Consider the following 18,418-nt stretch of genomic DNA (forward strand, 5'->3'; position numbering starts at 1 on the left):
TTTCTCGCGTGGGCTTTCATTACGTCGTATGAAATAAAATGTAAGCAAAGAATTTAATTACTAAAAAATTCTAAAACTGACATAAACTAGTTAAAACTTTTTATCATTCAGAATATTTGTAGCCTGTTTTGATAACTTTTGCAGCAATTTTCTGTGAATTCTTAAGATGTTTCATACGACATAATGAAAGCTAATGCGAGATTTAGTGTTTCTGTTTAATCAAGTAATCTATTTTCATTTCTCACTCTCTCTCTCTGGGAAACCTACCGAAGAAATGTTTTCCCTTGAAAAAAAAAAAAAACAAACTTCAAAATTAAAAACAAAATCATTTCTGCACAGCTAATTTATGTTTATGGATTCCCCGTTTTTGCAAAAGTACCCAGAACATCAGGTAATCCAAATCCAATGGGAAATCGGATACATATTTGCATAATAAATCAATTGGTTGCCCCCTCTAACGTTCACTCTGATCCCCTACCTTGCCCTCTATCGATACCACCTAATCGCACTGGTAATCGAGGGAAATGTGTGTTTGTGTGTTTCTAATTTTACATCGAATCGATTCTCATCAACCGGTTCATTTTGAGTGTTGGCTCCAATTATTTAACTAACCGGAACCTACTGTTTGTTTGCTTCGCTGAAAGGATATCTCATTTTCGATCCGAAGTCGAGAGAAAAAGTTTGAAATGATAATTGTAGTTTCTTCGGAAAATTAAATCCCGCCTTCATGTCTATTAAATTTCACTGATCTAATTTGAGTGTCCAATTTGCATTTGCTTTTTTAAATCATAGCAATTATAATTTGAGTTTGGAGGAAGCTTCTAACAGTAACTGAAATGTAACAACTAGTAGGTAATAATTAAGAGCTCATAATGGAAAAAGCAAATGCTGATTTGGAAAACATTAATGATTTTCTGAAACAAAGGAAATTATGTCTGAATCTGACCAAAACAAACTGGATGATAATTGGAAATCGAAAAATTGTGGTCTATCCAAGCTAAGCGATTGATGTGTGACCAACTACAATCGAAAAAATTGCAACTAAGTATGGTGTCCGGATAAACAGATATTTGACTTTCTGGTCAAAAATCATTTATATGAAACCGGTCATTATGCCGCATTTTGATTATCGCTATACAATTCTACTCCACGCTTCTTATACGCAAATTAAACGACTACAGAGAATCCAAAACAAAATAATGAGAATTGTCATCCGCTGCAACCGTTATACTCCAAGTGTCATAATGCTAGACATGCTCCAGTGGCTATCAGTCAAACAGAGGATTGCATATAACAGCATTATGTTTGTGCATAGAATTGAAAAAGGTGTTACCTTCCATATTTAAATCAGGATTTACAGTACGAAAATGGCAGACATTGCCATCACTCAAGAAGAACACATGAGAAGAACGTTATGAGACGAACTTTGTTGTCTGTTGTTGTTGTTGGAAACCTGAGACGGTCTCAGCGTCTCCCGAAGAAAATGGGAGACGCTGAGACCGTCTCGAGACGAACCGTCTCCTAGTGTGGACTAGGCTTTAGATGTTGAGCGAAAACACCTGTAACAACGTAAACAAAAACACAGCAAGACAAAAACAATTACGGCGCGTTCGTAAATTGATTTTTTTGGGTGATGCATCAGTCGATTGGTAGATGTCAAATCACTTCCCAATGCTTTTGCATACGTTTGTTTGTAATTTACGAACGCCAGCATCGATAGAAAAAATCACTTCGATAGAAAAAATCAATTTACGAACACGCCGTTAGAGTGGCAAACGAAATTCGTCGTCCATTGCTGCACCAACTCTGGTGCATGCCGAACTCTGGTGCGTGAGGAATGAACGGCGTCAGCTAAACCCGGCTTATTGGATGCGAGAGGCTCACGAGAAGGATTGGTAAACGAAAATAAATTGAAAAATGACACATTTGGCTAAACCGATGGCCTCAACTGGGTGAGTTTTGTTTATTGTACTGGATAAGCTTTTTTTTTCTTTGAAGTTGTCCCTGTTGACGGGACCGCTAAGGCCAGTGTACTGGATAAGCTTGTACTATACTGCCCCTACTCGCATAACAGTCCCATATGAATTTTCGTCATTTTTCATCTAGCCTGACAGTTCGTCATTTTGAACATAAGACTTCAATATAAAACAATAAAAAAAGAGAATTTGTTCTAGAAATTTCGAAAAAAATATCAACTCCTGACTGTCCCATATGAAATATACCCGCATAACAGTCCCATATGTGAAATACCACGGATATAGCTACTTTACAATGTTTCTTTCGGTAAAATAATCGTTGATTTATCGCTCTAAGTAGTTTCGAAAAGTTTTAACACACTTGATGCCAATTATGCACAATAATTTTCGAAGGCAGGCTTAAAAGAAGGAAGAAATTTCTTCCTTCGTAAAACTATAAGTCACAACTAAAAATCATGATAAGAGTCCACTTACAACGAAATTTTTCCAAAAGTTTGTTTCTATTTTTGATTCTGCATTTAGAAGATAAAAAAAGATCGAATTGAAGTCTAAGAAAGTAGCTTGGTGAGCAAAACATATTCTGTATGGGACTGTTATGCGAGTAGATTTGAAAAAGTCTCGAATATACCCGCATAACAGTCCCATAACAAATAAAAATTAGGCTCCCGACCTTACCAATGGCCCAATTTCAAAAATTTCAGGTCTTACGATTTATTATGACAACCTAGAGCACATACCATTAAACGAATTTCATTTATGTTGAAAGTTGTGGTCACAATTCAAAGATGTATTCCAAAACAGAAAAAGCTGATTTTCTCGCTTGCTCGTTTTTGCATATGGGACTGTTATGAAAGTAGGGGCAGTATAGCCGTAACTGACGTTCGACAGGGTCGTTGTTAGGGAGCTTAACGCACTATGGTGTCCAGCTCATTCTTCCGGCTAAGCCGGAACAAAACCAGCCGGAAGCAGACAGCGGAGGTGCTCCGGGCAGTGGTGCGTGCCCGTGAAACAGTGCAACGAGGCAGGGTTACAAGATATTCCCGTGGTATTCAGCTGTGATTACCTGTACCGTCCGAGCTGTGATATGATTGTTGTTATTGTTTGGATGTTATGGTAGAAAAAATGGGCCCGTGAGTAGATCTAAGTGTTATGATTTTACGAATCTCAATTCAGTTAATTTCGTCTGTCGCTCACAAGCATAGTTCAATGACCGACTATGTTTTGTTTGTTTGTCTAGTGTAGCCAAAACAGCAAACGTTGCCATAGAAATTTATTTAACTTTATTTGTCTTCAGTGTTGCCGAATACAACTATTATTTTATTTTATTTTTAATTAAATTTGATTTATTTTCTGACTATCCTTCATCTCATCCCTACATTCCTTCTCACCTCTATTCTAAATTATAACTTTTTACGCCTCGATTTTTGTTTTTTTCCCTGCAGAACAAAATTTTATTTACCAAATATCCTCAGTTTTTATTCCATATTCCACATCTTCATTCTCCATCCTACAAATTATACTTAATTTCGATGCTGTTTCGGTTGGTTATCGCCGTTCGATGTTTGTTTTTAATTCTAGCAGTTTTTTGGTTAAGATCGTAATATGTTTGTTTAATTTCAATGATGAGTAGAATTCGCTTAAAACTGTTGATGCACTTGTTGAGATCTTTCAAAAATGGACTGTTTCGCTCTAGAGGAGGGAATACACATCTAAAGGTGTTCGAGATGTGTTTGGAAAAAACTCCGCTGCTGCGACATCTAGCTAGGAACTTTTTCCGACATGCCATGTTTCCTAGTTTCCGATTGTAAATTGTGTAGGATTTCATATCTACCTTTGTCCTGTTGCCAAACGTTCGTTCAATGTTTGCGTAGAAGCGGTTACTAGATAAATTCGCCATTTTACATGAGTGGATTTTTTTCGACTGGTGAAATTGTACAAACGGGAAAATATTTGGCTTTTTCAGTCAATTCACGGATCCAAAACACCTTCTCTAAAACAGTAGAAAACTTTCAGAAAATTGTGTTTCTTCATCTGGAGCGCGACGTAATATCATACACTTACACTTCACCAAACATACTACACCTCTACACTACACAAACTATAACACTAGCCACACCTTATATACCATGTATTGATACCATCGTACAATAAAGTTAGTTCCATCGCAATACTCAGGCTTGTCTTACATGGTGTCAGAAGCTGAGATAAAAATACTCGGATTTCGCTAGAATTATTGCCGAAAATATCACGGGATATTCGTCGTTTCTAAGTTAACGCGCAGTGGAAGTGTTAGATCGGAAAAAAAGTACCGAATCCCGTGCGGAACGGATTTAAACGGAGTGAAATAGAGAATCAAGCGGAACAGCAAGATCGCCGCAAGCCGCTTCGAATTCAGTTGGCTCAAATTTGAGCCCTCCTGAGCCATTAGTTTTGAGCGAAAAGATGGCGGAACAGTGGTCGAAGTGGTATCGACAATTTAAGTGGTTTTCAATTGCAACCCAACTCTCCGAAAAACCGGGTCCAGTGCAAGCAGCAACACTCCTGAGTGCAATTGGTTCCGATTGCATAAGAATTTTCGACACATTTGAATTGCGTTCCGAACAAGAAGAAGATGTGGAAATCATCGTAGAAAGATTTTCACAATACTTTACACCCAAGTCATGTGTAACCTAGGAACGATATCAATTTAACAAAATAGAGAAAAAAGAAGATGAATTGTTTGACGTGTTCGCGACTCGCGTTCGCGAACAAGCGAAACAGTGTGCGTTCAGTGTTTTACATGACTCGTTGGTGAAAGACAAGTTAATTATCGGAACAAAGTTCACTAAGTTAGTGCCACAATTACTCAATGGAAGTGGCCAAAGTGGAAGTGGTAAAATCAGTGAAACGAGCGGAAGAAGAAAGAAACAAAAAGTTTCAGACTAGTGACGAACTGATTGATTGTAAACGCTGCGGACGGGAACATAAAAGGGCCGCTTGTAAAGCGTTCAACTAATATTGTAAATATTGTGGAGGGAAAGGACATTTCGCGATAGGGTGTGGATCTAAAAAAAGAAATGAAATTAAAAAGAACTTTAAAAGCAGAGAACAAAAAGTGAATGAAATACAACGTGAAAGTGATTATGAAAATTCAGACGCGGAAGAGGAATTCTACGTATACACAGTGGAGGATGGTGCGACAGATGATTGGTTCGAAACAATCGAGATTCAAGGAAGAAAGTTGACGGTAAAACTGGATTCCGGCGCTCAATGCAACGTTCTACCTGAAAGAGTTTTACGAGATGTTCCAGTTGCCATCAAGCCTTCAAGAACGACCAATTTGGTTACATTCAACGGACACAGAATGCCAGTCTTGGGTGTGATCTCCCCGGTGTGCCATGTAAAAGGTCCATTCCAATTATTTTCAAGATCGTCAAAGAAAATGTCACTCCAGTTCTTGGAAGGAAGACCTGTACCGAGCTACAACTGATTGCCAGAATTCATGCAATAGAAGTTAGTGAGAGCGATCTGTATGAGGGATTGGGATGCCTGCGAAATTATGTGTATGACATAGATCTGGTGGAAAATCCTAAGTGGGAGGTTCGTCCGTCGAGAAACGTTCCCCACAGCATTAGAGAAGATGTCAAGAAAGAGCTTTCTTGTATGGAAAGTTTGGGCGTGATTAAGCGGATCTACGAGCCTACACCCATCGTCAACGCTATGGTGATAGTCAAAAAAAGCGGGAAACTTCGAATTTGTATCGATCACTCACAAGTTAATCAGAATCTCCTCAGAAGGCATCATCCCTTGACGACAATCGAAGAAATTGCTGCTCGTCTATTTTAGTTCACTATTTTAGACTGTAAACGTGGATTCTGGCAAATACGAGTCACAGATCGCACTTCAAAGTATCTCACTTTTAGCACACCTTGGGGTAGATATTGCTGTACAAGACTTCCGTTCGGGCTCGCATTGGCACCGGAAGTGTTTCAACGGGTCATGCAAGATACAGTAGGTGACATCGACGGCGCGGCGTTGAATGTTCGATGGATGATTTTCTCATCCATGCGAGAAACTCCTCGGAACTGAAGGAAGTGACTAAAAGGGTTATCAAGCGAATTCACAATGCTGGGTTGAAGCTGAACAAAGAAAAGTGCATATTTGAACAGCAGTCCGTGAAATTCTTGGGACACATTGTATCGGCCGAGGGCTTGAAAGCTGACGACGAAAAACTGATGGCAATTAGAAATCTTCGAGCGCCAGAAAATAAGCAGCAGTTACAACGAGCGCTAGGTATGATAACCTATCTGGGTAAGTTTGTAAAAAAATTGTCCGACATAACAGCACCCCTTAGAGTACTTCTTACTAAAAACGTGGTGTGGGATTGGAATGTAGAACAAATCGAAGCTTTCGAAAAGATGAAAAAGTTAATGATATCCCCTCCTATTTTAGCGTTCTACGATGTAAACGCACCAGTAACTTTGTCCGTGGATGCCAGCTCGAAGGCCATGGGTGCAGTTTTGCTGCAACATGGGAATTTCACCAGTACATTTATGGCAAAGAATTGACGGTTGAAACTGATCACAAGCCGCTAGAATCCATTTTCCGTAAACCACTGGACAGAGCACCACCTCGACTCAAAAGAATTAGATTAGATGTCGCTCAATATAACCCTCGAGTCACCTACGTGAAAGGTAAAGACATACCAATACCTGACATTCCCAGCCGAGATGTGCCGAATGCTGATCTAGCCGACAGTGATGACGAACTAGAAGTTCACGTGGTGCTCCAGATGTCAAAAAATGCTGCCTCTGAGCTACGAGAGCATATTATAAATGATCAAGAAATGACCCTGTTGAAGTCAGCCATTATGTCAGGATGGCCTGAGGAACGAGACCAAGTTGAGCCAATTATACGCAAGTATTGGTGTTTCCGGGAAGAATTGTCAGTTTACGAAGGACTAGTGTTCAAATCGAGCCAAGTAGTGATTCCTCGAACATTGCAACGTAAGATGCTAGCAACAATTCACAGCGGACACCCGGGGTTTCAAAAAGCAAAACAGCTGCTGTTTTGAATCAATATGACGCGAGATATCCAGGAAATGACGGACGCTAGTGAGGTCTGTCAGAAACATCAACGAAGCAATGTCAAACATACAGTGATTTCCAAAGAGATTCCAAGCCTACCGTTTGAGAGAGTTGCAACAGATTTGTTTCACTTCAGAGGAAGGGAGTTCATATTGTTAGTTGATAGCTACTCTAGCTACTTTGACTTCAAGAAGCTAGCGAATACTTCATCTCGTACCATAATCCAACAATTGAAAGAGTGGTTCGCAGTACACGGCATCCCTAGAGTATTGGAATCAGACAATGGTCCTCAGTATTCGTCTCAAGAGTTCATAGAGTTCTCGAAAGAATGGTGTTTCGACCACAGTACCTCCAGCCCAAACTTCCCGAGAGCCAATGGACTAGCCGAAAGGTTTGTTCAAACAGCAAAAGCCCTACTCAAGAAATGTGCAGAGGACAAAACCGATTTGCAGCTCGCGCTGTTGCATTCTAGAAACACGCCAAGGTCAGCCGACCTACCATCATCTTGTAAAAGACTCATGGGTCACCTCCTACGTTCGAACTTGCCATGTACCAAAATGAGCTTGCAACCCAGACCGGTCAGCAGGGTGTCCACGGCTCTCAATGAAGAGAGAGAGCACCAAAAGCAATATGCAGATCGCAGAGCAGTGGAGTCCAAGCGATACAACCAAGAAGACTCGATCATGCTTCAGAATCACGAAACAAAGACATGGACTCCCGCAACCATTCTCAAGTGCACCGACGGGAGAAGATCGTACGTGGTTACAAATGGGTAAAGAGTACTGAGAAGAAATTCACACCACTTGCGACCAACAGTAGCCGATCAACCAGTGGAGCAGCCTACATCAACCGAGCAGCCTTCTGAACGATTCGAAAATCAGAAAATTGGTCATGATGAATCCCATCCCTCACCAAGTGAAGTTCGACCCTCGGTGCAACCCCAGATGACACGGTCCGGAAGATCCATCAAACCGAAAAGGAGCCAGGATTTTGAATATTATTAGATTTGTTAAAAAAGAGAAGATGTGACGTAATATCATACACTTACACTTCACCAAACATACTACACCTTTACACTACACAAACTATAATACTAGCCACACCTTACATACCATGTATTGATACCATCGTACAATAAAGTTAGTTCCATCGCAATACTCAGGCTTGTCTTACATGGAGGATCAATTACAATTAAATCCGTATACACTAATTTGACCCTTTTTACCATTAAAAACGCGTAAAGATATTTAAAAAAAAACTTAAACGAAAAGCTTATTTAAATATTTAAAAATGAAAATTACTGCCTAGAGCAAACTCCAAACACGAAAGAAAAAATCTCAAAAGCGCAGAAAACAAACATTCCGATCACTAGTTGGTTGCACTACCAAATGGTGATGGTAAGTTCTGCTTATCCTTCATCTCATCTCTACATTCCTTCTCAACTCTTTTCTCAATAGAATCTTCAATTTACGGACTTTTGTTTTTCTAAAATACAAAATTTTATATCCCAGATATCCCTCATCTCAATTCTACATTCCATTCTCTGCAAAAGCTCATCAATTTTTTTTATTTTCTGCATATTCTTCTTCCCATCCGAAAATATTCTTCACAAAGCTTCCCAGTTTGTGCTTTTTCTATCGCTCTGCTTTTGTTTAGCAGAGCAAAAAAACAATCCGCAAAAAAAAATTTTAGCAACTGCTTTCTCAAACTGTCACTCTGTCTCTGTTTATCATAGCCAGAATAATTGGTTGCAGTTCAAGTTGCCTAGTGTCGACTAGGCTTTAGAAACAGCTTACCCAACCAGAAGGCTTATTCAAAACAAACAATCAGCAGCAATAGCCTAAAAAATCCAAATCAAAATAAAAAAAAATCAGAAGTAGCAGCCTTAAAAATCTGTGCTTCTTAAGCCAATTCTGTCTTTTTCCACAAGAAGGCCCAGTCAAAACAAACAACTAGTAACAGTAGCCTTAAAAATTTGTACTTCCTTACCTATCTCCATTTTTTTTCAACGGAAGGCCAAATTGAAACAGACAATCAACAACAGCAGTCTTAAAAACTGCACTTCCTAAGCCGATTCCGGCTTTTTTTTTTTTCACCTGATGGCCAAATCATAACAAACAATTAGTCGCAACAGTCCTGAAAATATGTGCTTCCAAAGCCATTCCGTCTTTTTCCACCGGAAAGCCGAATCAAAACAACCAGCAGCAGCAGCCATAAAAATCTAAGCTTCTGTAGCAAATTCCGTCCCAAAGCATGGATCATCCAAAATCTGGACGCACTGTTTATTATACCATAGCGCTCCTAGTTGTCGGATCTGGAATGTTTTGACAGTACTTTGTTTGGAAATGTTTCTTCTATCAGTGCTGAAAATTTCATTACGGTTCGTTCTGTTCCAATAAAGTTACACGTGATGGAAGCCACGAGGCGAAAATTAACTTTGGACACCCACGTCAAAAACCTTACGTGGTATGGTTCAAAAATCGTGAAATCTGATTTTGGGTGGCTTCCTGGACAAAAATTTTACAAAGCCACTGGCCGGGGTGATGTCCCCGCCAAGTTGAAATTCGTTTTCGACAAATCTGGCGACCAGAAAAGTTTTCGCCAGATTTGGCAAGCTGCCACTACAGCGAAGAGATACTACAGTGGTATCGGGCCAAAACGGGTGGATTTTGTCGAAAATGACATCAACCCACCCAACTGCCCTCAATTCCGCCCTATCGAAAAATTTGGGCAAACGTCAAGCAGAAGATGGAGAAGAATGGTAGGACGACTCGGGATGGAACAGAGATGAAGAGATTGTGGAACAAAATGGCCGCTGAGGGCAGTGAATAAGGTGTCCAAACTATGATGAGTGGTTCTCGACGAAAAGTTCGATATTTCATCAAAACAACATCGGAATAATTTTTTTCTTATTTTTGCTTTAAAGTGCAATATAAACCCTACATTTTGATTACAGAACATTTTTATTTCGTTTACACAGCTCCGAGATAGACCCTTTTAATGCGTCCAGATTTTGCGTGATCCATGCTTTATTCCACCGGAAAGTCAAATCAAAACAATCAGCAGCAACAGCTTTAAATATCTGCGCTTCTAAAGCCAATCCGTCTTATTCCACCGGAAGGCAAAATCAAAAGAATCAGCAGCAGCAGCCTTAAATATCTGAGCATCTAACGCGATTTCCGCCTTAAATACTAGTAAAAGAGCTATCAGCAATAGAAAGTGTCCCATTTCTAAAAGAGCTAAGCATAAACAAAATGCATCTCATGCATTCCATTGTAAACTTGGGTGCACGTCGCCTTAAATAGATCTGTTCCCGGTCACCGCGCTGATGTCCGGAACGTCCCAAGAAATGAATTCGGAGATATCGTTACGTGTGTTGCGCGGGTACTTTTCTGCTCCCTATTTCGAGCAAAAGTTTAGGACCTTCCCTGCCCCTTCAATGAAAGTGTAGCCGAAAAGGCAATAAATTGTCCCCAACAATGGACCCACGTTTCCGGCTACCGACAGCCGACAACAATTGAATTCAAACCGTCGTCGTCGTCGTCGTCGTCCTGGGTCCCATTTACACAAATACAATCATATGGGGTACATGAACACATAAATACTGGAACTCGACGACAAATCCCCCCCATAAATATGGTTCCCATTTTGTGGAAAGTGCGTATGCGTTCCGAATTTGTGCGTGAGATGTGCTTCGAGTTTTCCGAAAGCTGTTATGATAATATGCTAGGTTGGGCACACTAAAAGGATCACACATACTTGCAACAAAAAAGGTTTGTTCTGAGAAGGGCTTTTGTAGTAATAGGATTTCAATCAATTTGATGGACTTGGCCGACATGTTCGAGAGGTGCTTCTCGCCAGCCAACGCATAAGTTCGTTCGAGTATTGTCAAAGACTTTGCTAAGAAGTAAGGCGATGAAAATTGATAAAACCATTAGCAGAAAATACAAGAAACGAACACCTTCCGGCCTCCAGACTTTATTTCAATCGATGGGAGGATATAGTTATTGGGTGATATAGTTATTGGATCACAAATTGGAACTTAACCCTGCGAGTAATTTTCATCGTTTCGAAGAATGTGCAACCTGCAGCTAGTATTCGAGAACGCGTGTATTAATTTTCCATTTCCGGAACCAGAAAAAGATACTTTTTTTTCTTATCCTATTCAATCCAGGTGAAGTCTAGTGTGTGTGCTAAAGCTAAAGTTTCCAAGGATTATGGGAAATTTGTTTCACTTGATAGTGAGGTACGAATATTGCGCACTGAAAGCGTCAACGATATGAGCAGTCTCGAAGAGCGGGAGAGATATTGCCGGTTATATTACATCTATCAAGACGAAAGATTTGAAGCACATCGAAATCTGAAATTGCTACTAGCTTCACGTACGCGACATCTTGTTTGAGATGGAATGGATTCCGGATAGCTTAAGAATAGACATTTTATGAAATTTTACCAAAAAAATTGAAAAAAAATTCTACCGCACACTTCTAAAATTGTGAACACACGATGGAATTCAAAAATTCAGAAATAAAAAAATTAAATAAATGCTTTCCAAGTCACCCGTTTTTACCCAATTGGTTAAACTTCTTGAATAAATTTGCCACACGACTGATATTATTGAATTTTTGAGCAGTGCTATTCTTAAATCTACCAAACTGTTAAATTCGGAAACCCCAACCAGAATCGCTTTTATAAAAAGAAAAAAAAATGAAACCAAATCAAAAATAAAATGCATGGTTATCAGTCGTTTGCCGCAAATAACAAAATTTTGTGTATAATTATTATTATTTATTATTTATAAAAATTCCTACGTTCTTATCAAAACAAACTCTAAAATTTCGACTGATTTATCATTTTTTCAAATCTTATCCCTTTCAAAAAATGCATCCTATTTTTGTAGAAACTAAAAAATTTAACATAATTTTTAAACAATAAAAACTTTGGAAAAAAAAAGCAAAAATGAAAAAAATATTACAAATTAAGAAATATCGAAAAACAGACCAAATTGACAAAAATGAACAATAAAACAAAGAAGACAAAACTAACACATTCGACAAAAATGACAAAAAACTTCAAAATTATAATGAAAAAAAATTTGCATATCTGACATCATAAACTTGACAAAATCGACCAAATTTACCAAGTTGAAAAAATTGACAAAATTGAAAAAATTTAAAAAATTAAAAAAAATTACAAAATTGACAAAATTGACAAAATTGAAAAAAAAAATAGAAAAAATTGATAAAATGACAAACTCAACAAAATTGACAAAATTGACAAACTCAACAAAATTGACAAAATTGACAAAATTGACAGAATTGACAAAATTGACAAAATTGACAAAATTGACAAAATTGACAAAATTGACAAAATTGACAAAATTGACAAAATTGACAAAATTTACAAAATTGACAAAATTGACAAAATTGACAAAATTGACAAAATTGACAAAATTGACAAAATTGACAAAATTGACAAAATTGACAAAATTGACAAAATTGACAAAATTGACAAAATTGACAAAATTGACAAAATTGACAAAATTGACAAAATTGACAAAATTGACAAAATTGACAAAATTGACAAAATTGACAAAATTGACAAAATTGACAAAATTGACAAAATTGACAAAATTGACAAAATTGACAAAATTGACAAAATTGACAAAATTGACAAAATTGACAAAATTGACAAAATTGACAAAATTGACAAAATTGACAAAATTGACAAAATTGACAAAATTGACAAAATTGACAAAATTGACAAAATTGACAAAATTGACAAAATTGACAAAATTGACAAAATTGACAAAATTGACAAAATTGACAAAATTGACAAAATTGACAAAATTGACAAAATTGACAAAATTGACAAAATTGACAAAATTGACAAAATTGTCAAAATGGTCAAAATTGTCAAAATTGTCAAAATTGACAAAATTGACAAAATTGACAAAATTGACAAAATTGACAAAATTGACAAAATTGACAAAATTGACAAAATTGACAAAATTGACAAAATTGACAAAATTGACAAAATTGACAAAATTGACAAAATTGACAAAATTGACAAAATTGACAAAATTGACAAAATTGACAAAATTGACAAAATTGACAAAATTGACAAAATTGACAAAATTGACAAAATTGACTGAATTGACAAAATTGACAAATTTGACAAAATTGACAAATTTGACAATATTAACAAAATTGACAAAATGGACCAAATTCACAAAATTGTCAAAATTGACATAATTGACAAAATTGTCAAAATTGTCAAAATTGTCAAAATTGTCAAAATTGTCAAAATTGTCAAAATTGTCAAAATTGTCAAAATTGTCAAAATTGTCAAAATTGTCAAAATTGTCAAAATTGTCAAAATTGTCAAAATTGTCAAAATTGTCAAAATTGTCAAAATTGTCAAAATTGTCAAAATTGTCAAAATTGTCAAAATTGTCAAAATTGTCAAAATTGTCAAAATTGTCAAAATTGTCAAAATTGTCAAAATTGTCAAAATTGTCAAAATTGTCAAAATTGTCAAAATTGTCAAAATTGTCAAAATTGTCAAAATTGTCAAAATTGTCAAAATTGTCAAAATTGTCAAAATTGTCAAAATTGTCAAAATTGTCAAAATTTTCAAAATTGTCAAAATTGTCAAAATTGTCAAAATTGTCAAAATTGTCACAATTGTCACAATTGTCAAAATTGTCAAAATTGTCAAAATTGTCAAAATTGTCAAAATTGTCAAAATTGTCAAAATTGTCAAAATTGTCAAAATTGTCAAAATTGTCAAAATTGTCAAAATTGTCAAAATTGTCAAAATTTTCAAAATTGTCAAAATTGTCAAAATTGTCAAAATTGTCAAAATTGTCAAAATTGTCAAAATTGTCAAAATTGTCAAAATTGTCAAAATTGTCAAAATTGTCAAAATTGTCAAAATTGTCAAAATTGTCAAAATTGTCAAAATTGTCAAAATTGTCAAAATTGTCAAAATTGTCAAAATTGTCAAAATTGTCAAAATTGTCAAAATAGTCAAAATTGTCAAAATTGTCAAAATTGTCAAAATTGTCAAAATTGTCACAATTGTCACAATTGTCAAAATTGTCAAAATTGTCAAAATTGTCAAAATTGTCAAAATTGTCAAAATTGTCAAAATTGTCAAAATTGTCAAAATTGTCGAAATTGTCAAAATTGTCAAAATTGTCAAAATTGTCAAAATTGTCAAAATTGTCAAAATTGTCAAAATTGTCAAAATTGTCAAAATTGTCAAAATTGTCAAAATTGTCAAAATTGTCAAAATTGTCAAAATTGTCAAAATTGTCAAAATTGTCAAAATTGTCAAAATTGTCAAAATTGTCAAAATTGTCAAAATTGTCACAATTGTCACAATTGTCAAAATTGTCAAAATTTCCAAATTTTCAAAATTGCCAAATTTTTAAAATTGCCAAATTTTTAAAATTTTCAAAATTTTCAAAATTGTCAAAATTGTCAAAATTGTCAAAATTGTCAAAATTGTCAAAATTGTCAAAATTGTCAAAATTGTCTAAATTGCCGAAACTGTCAAAATTGTCAAAATTGTCAAAATTGCCAAAATTGTCAAAATTGTCAAAATTGTCAAAATTGTCAAAATTGTCAAAATTGTCAAAATTGTCAAAATTGTCAAAATTGTCAAAATTGTCAAAATTGTCAAAATTGTCAAAATTGTCAAAATTGTCAAAATTGTCAAAATTGTCAAAATTGTCAAAATTGTCAAAATTTACAAAAATGACTAAATTGTCAAAATTATCAAAATTTTCAAAATTGTCAAAATTGTCAAAATTGCCAAATTTTCAAAATTGCCAAATTTTTAAAATTGCCAAATTTTTAAAATTTTCAAAATTTTCAAAATTGTCAAAATTGTCAAAATTGTCAAAATTGTCAAAATTGTCAAAATTGTCAAAATTGTCAAAATTGTCAAAATTGTCTAAATTGCCGAAACTGTCAAAATTGTCAAAATTGTCAAAATTGCCAAAATTGTCAAAATTGTCAAAATTGTCAAAATTGTTAAAATTGTCAAAATTGTCAAAATTGTCAAAATTGTCAAAATTGTCAAAATTGTCAAAATTGTCAAAATTGTCAAAATTGTCAAAATTGTCAAAATTGTCAAAATTGTCAAAATTGTCAAAATTGTCAAAATTGTCAAAATTGTCAAAATTGTCAAAATTGTCAAAATTGTCAAAATTGTCAAAATTGTCAAAATTGTCAAAATTGTCAAAATTGTCAAAATTTTCAAAATTGTCAAAATTGTCAAAATTGTCAAAATTGTCAAAATTGTCAAAATTGTCAAAATTGTCAAAATTGTCAAAATTGTCAAAATTGTCAAAATTATCAAAATTGTCAAAATTGTTAAAATTGTCAAAATTGTCAAAATTGTCAAAATTTACAAAAATGACTAAATTGTCAAAATTATCAAAATTTTCAAAATTATCAAAATTTTCAAAATTGTCAAAATTGTCAAAATTGTCAAAATTGTCAAAATTGTCAAAATTTCCAAATTTTCAAAATTGCCAAATTTTTAAAATTGCCAAATTTTTAAAATTTTCAAAATTTTCAAAATTGTCAAAATTGTCAAAATTGTCAAAATTGTCAAAATTGTCAAAATTGTCAAAATTGTCAAAATTGTCTAAATTGCCGAAACTGTCAAAATTGTCAAAATTGTCAAAATTGCCAAAATTGTCAAAATTGTCAAAATTGTCAAAATTGTCAAAATTGTCAAAATTGTCAAAATTGTCAAAATTGTCAAAATTGTCAAAATTGTCAAAATTGTCAAAATTGTCAAAATTGTCAAAATTGTCAAAATTGTCAAAATTGTCAAAATTGTCAAAATTGTCAAAATTTACAAAAATGACTAAATTGTCAAAATTATCAAAATTTTCAAAATTGTCAAAATTGTCAAAATTGCCAAATTTTCAAAATTGCCAAATTTTTAAAATTGCCAAATTTTTAAAATTTTCAAAATTTTCAAAATTGTCAAAATTGTCAAAATTGTCAAAATTGTCAAAATTGTCAAAATTGTCAAAATTGTCAAAATTGTCAAAATTGTCTAAATTGCCGAAACTGTCAAAATTGTCAAAATTGTCAAAATTGCCAAAATTGTCAAAATTGTCAAAATTGTCAAAATTGTTAAAATTGTCAAAATTGTCAAAATTGTCAAAATTGTCAAAATTGTCAAAATTGTCAAAATTGTCAAAATTGTCAAAATTGTCAAAATTGTCAAAATTGTCAAAATTGTCAAAATTGTCAAAATTGTCAAAATTGTCAAAATTGTCAAAATTGTCAAAATTGTCAAAATTGTCAAAATTGTCAAAATTGTCAAAATTGTCAAAATTGTCAAAATTGTCAAAATTATTAAAATTGTTAAAATTGTCAATATTGTCAAAAATGACAAAATAGTCAAAATTGTCAAAACTATCAAAATTGTCAAAATTGTCAAAATTAAAAAATTTGTTTAAAAAAAGTGCACATCTACCTTTAAAAGTTTTGAAAATTTTTTCAAACCATTACGTAGTTTTTATAAGTGAACAGAAATTAAAAAAAACCTTTCATGGCTAGACAGCGTACGTTATTTAAAGACAATTTGGTGACAGCGTCAAATTTCTAATAAAGTTTTCCCACTCTTATAAATGGTTTAAAAATAAATCGAAAAAGAACATTTTTGGAATACACGATATTAAACGTTTAGCTGTCTACTACTTTTTATTGTAAATATTTTCTAAAAAGCTAAAAAAATATATGATTCTCTAATCTCTGTTCCATAGACTACAACGGCCGAACGATTCAATATTTCAACTAATGGCTATTCACAGAATGCATAGTTGATGCATTCCGAAGTCGAAACCTTAAACTGACCACAACTCAATTATCCAACTTTATTGCAAAGTGATGACCACTTGTGTGGATGTGTGTTTGTGTTTTTCGTATGGTGTTACCAATCAGGGGCGGGATTATGGAACTCGAAACAATCGAGTTTCGTTCGATTCGACCAACTTTGGCATTACCGATCTCGATTCGAATGAAACATTTCGAGATGATCTACTACCCGATTTACTCGAAATCTAGTACGTCAAAATTTAGAACTCGAACGAGATTCGTAATACTGATGTTAATTCGATTCGAGTTCAACTCGAAACGGGTAACTCGAATCGAATAGGATTCATAATTCCACCCCAGATGTCAGAGAAGTAATTTGCCCTCATTTTTGTCGTTCGTTATCTGCTGTTGGTATCTATGCAAGTTTCTAACGTTTCTAGTTTTGTTATCGAAAGTGTGGGGAAATTTGTTAATTATTCATGTGCTTTTTCGAGATCAACTTAATGCTTTCTTTCTGTGCAGCTTGGCGCTGAAAAACCATCGAACAGCAAGTTCAAGGCAACAATCGACCGGAGGAAACAAATTGAGAGCTTTTTCCCGGTTGTTGTCTCTTTGTCCATGATACGTTCCTCGACTGCTTCAGCTCCCTCGCTTTTTCAGAAAGTCAGCGAAGCGTTATCATTAAATTAGATTTAACGGTGACAAATTGGAACGATTTTTTAATGGAATTGAATAAGGTTTGGATCTCGTGAGCTATTCCAGCAGAAAAATGACGGTCGCCATGGAAGGAAAAATTCCCTTTAAATATCAACACATTGGATTTAATGTTAACCATGTTACAAAAATATGTTTAAAAAAATTTATGTCGGTTCCTCCTAAAAGTTCATCCCCTAGTTTGGGTCAATTATGGAAATACAGAACATCCAATTAAAAATGTTTCCCTGCAAATTGATTTGAAAATTTAATTCAGCTCTCGAAGAGTCGATCCGGTTTTCCTAAGATTATCGCCCCTGGGAAAGAAGAAGAAAAAAAAATCCTACGAACCGTAGGAAAAAAAAAAACACACACCTAGAATTCTAGGGGAAAGTGTAAGAAACAGAAACAGCACAATATATGTTAAGGTAAATTCAATTAGACCCAAAATTCACCGATATCGGGTCTTCCCACCTGGAATCTTGGTCCCAAGTTCCAGCAGCGTAGGACTGGTCCCGATGCCTTATCTCGTTGGCCCATATTACTTCCTTACCTTCCCGACAGCTCCGGACTCGATATTGAACAATTTAGTGTTCGACTAAATTGATTGTCGTAACCGTTGGCACCAGTTGTAGTTGTTGTGTGTAAAAGAGAAAAAAGCATATCTCAAGAAACACATATTTCTTGCAGTTTCAGAAGCCGATTGTCCTACTCTGATAGGAGATTTAAGGTTATAAGGGATTATTTCTCGAGTGACCCTCTTTATTGGATTAGATAGACTTTTTTGCGTTGAATACCCGAAAAGATGACCTGAGTGGCTCCAGAGATTGGCACT

General features: G+C 34.8%; 1 protein-coding gene across 1 annotated transcript; it reads left to right on the forward strand.

Moving 5' to 3' along the window:
• The first annotated feature begins 7,035 nt into the window (after positions 1-7,035).
• LOC129738261 (uncharacterized protein K02A2.6-like) lies at positions 7,036-7,818 on the forward strand. Its single transcript, XM_055729443.1, has one exon. It carries the CDS (start codon positions 7,036-7,038, stop codon positions 7,816-7,818), a length of 783 nt encoding a protein of 260 aa, XP_055585418.1.
• The last annotated feature ends 10,600 nt before the right edge of the window (positions 7,819-18,418 follow it).

The sequence above is a fragment of the Uranotaenia lowii genome, chromosome 1 (assembly GCF_029784155.1).
Source record: "Uranotaenia lowii strain MFRU-FL chromosome 1, ASM2978415v1, whole genome shotgun sequence".
NCBI lineage: Eukaryota > Metazoa > Arthropoda > Insecta > Diptera > Culicidae > Uranotaenia > Uranotaenia lowii.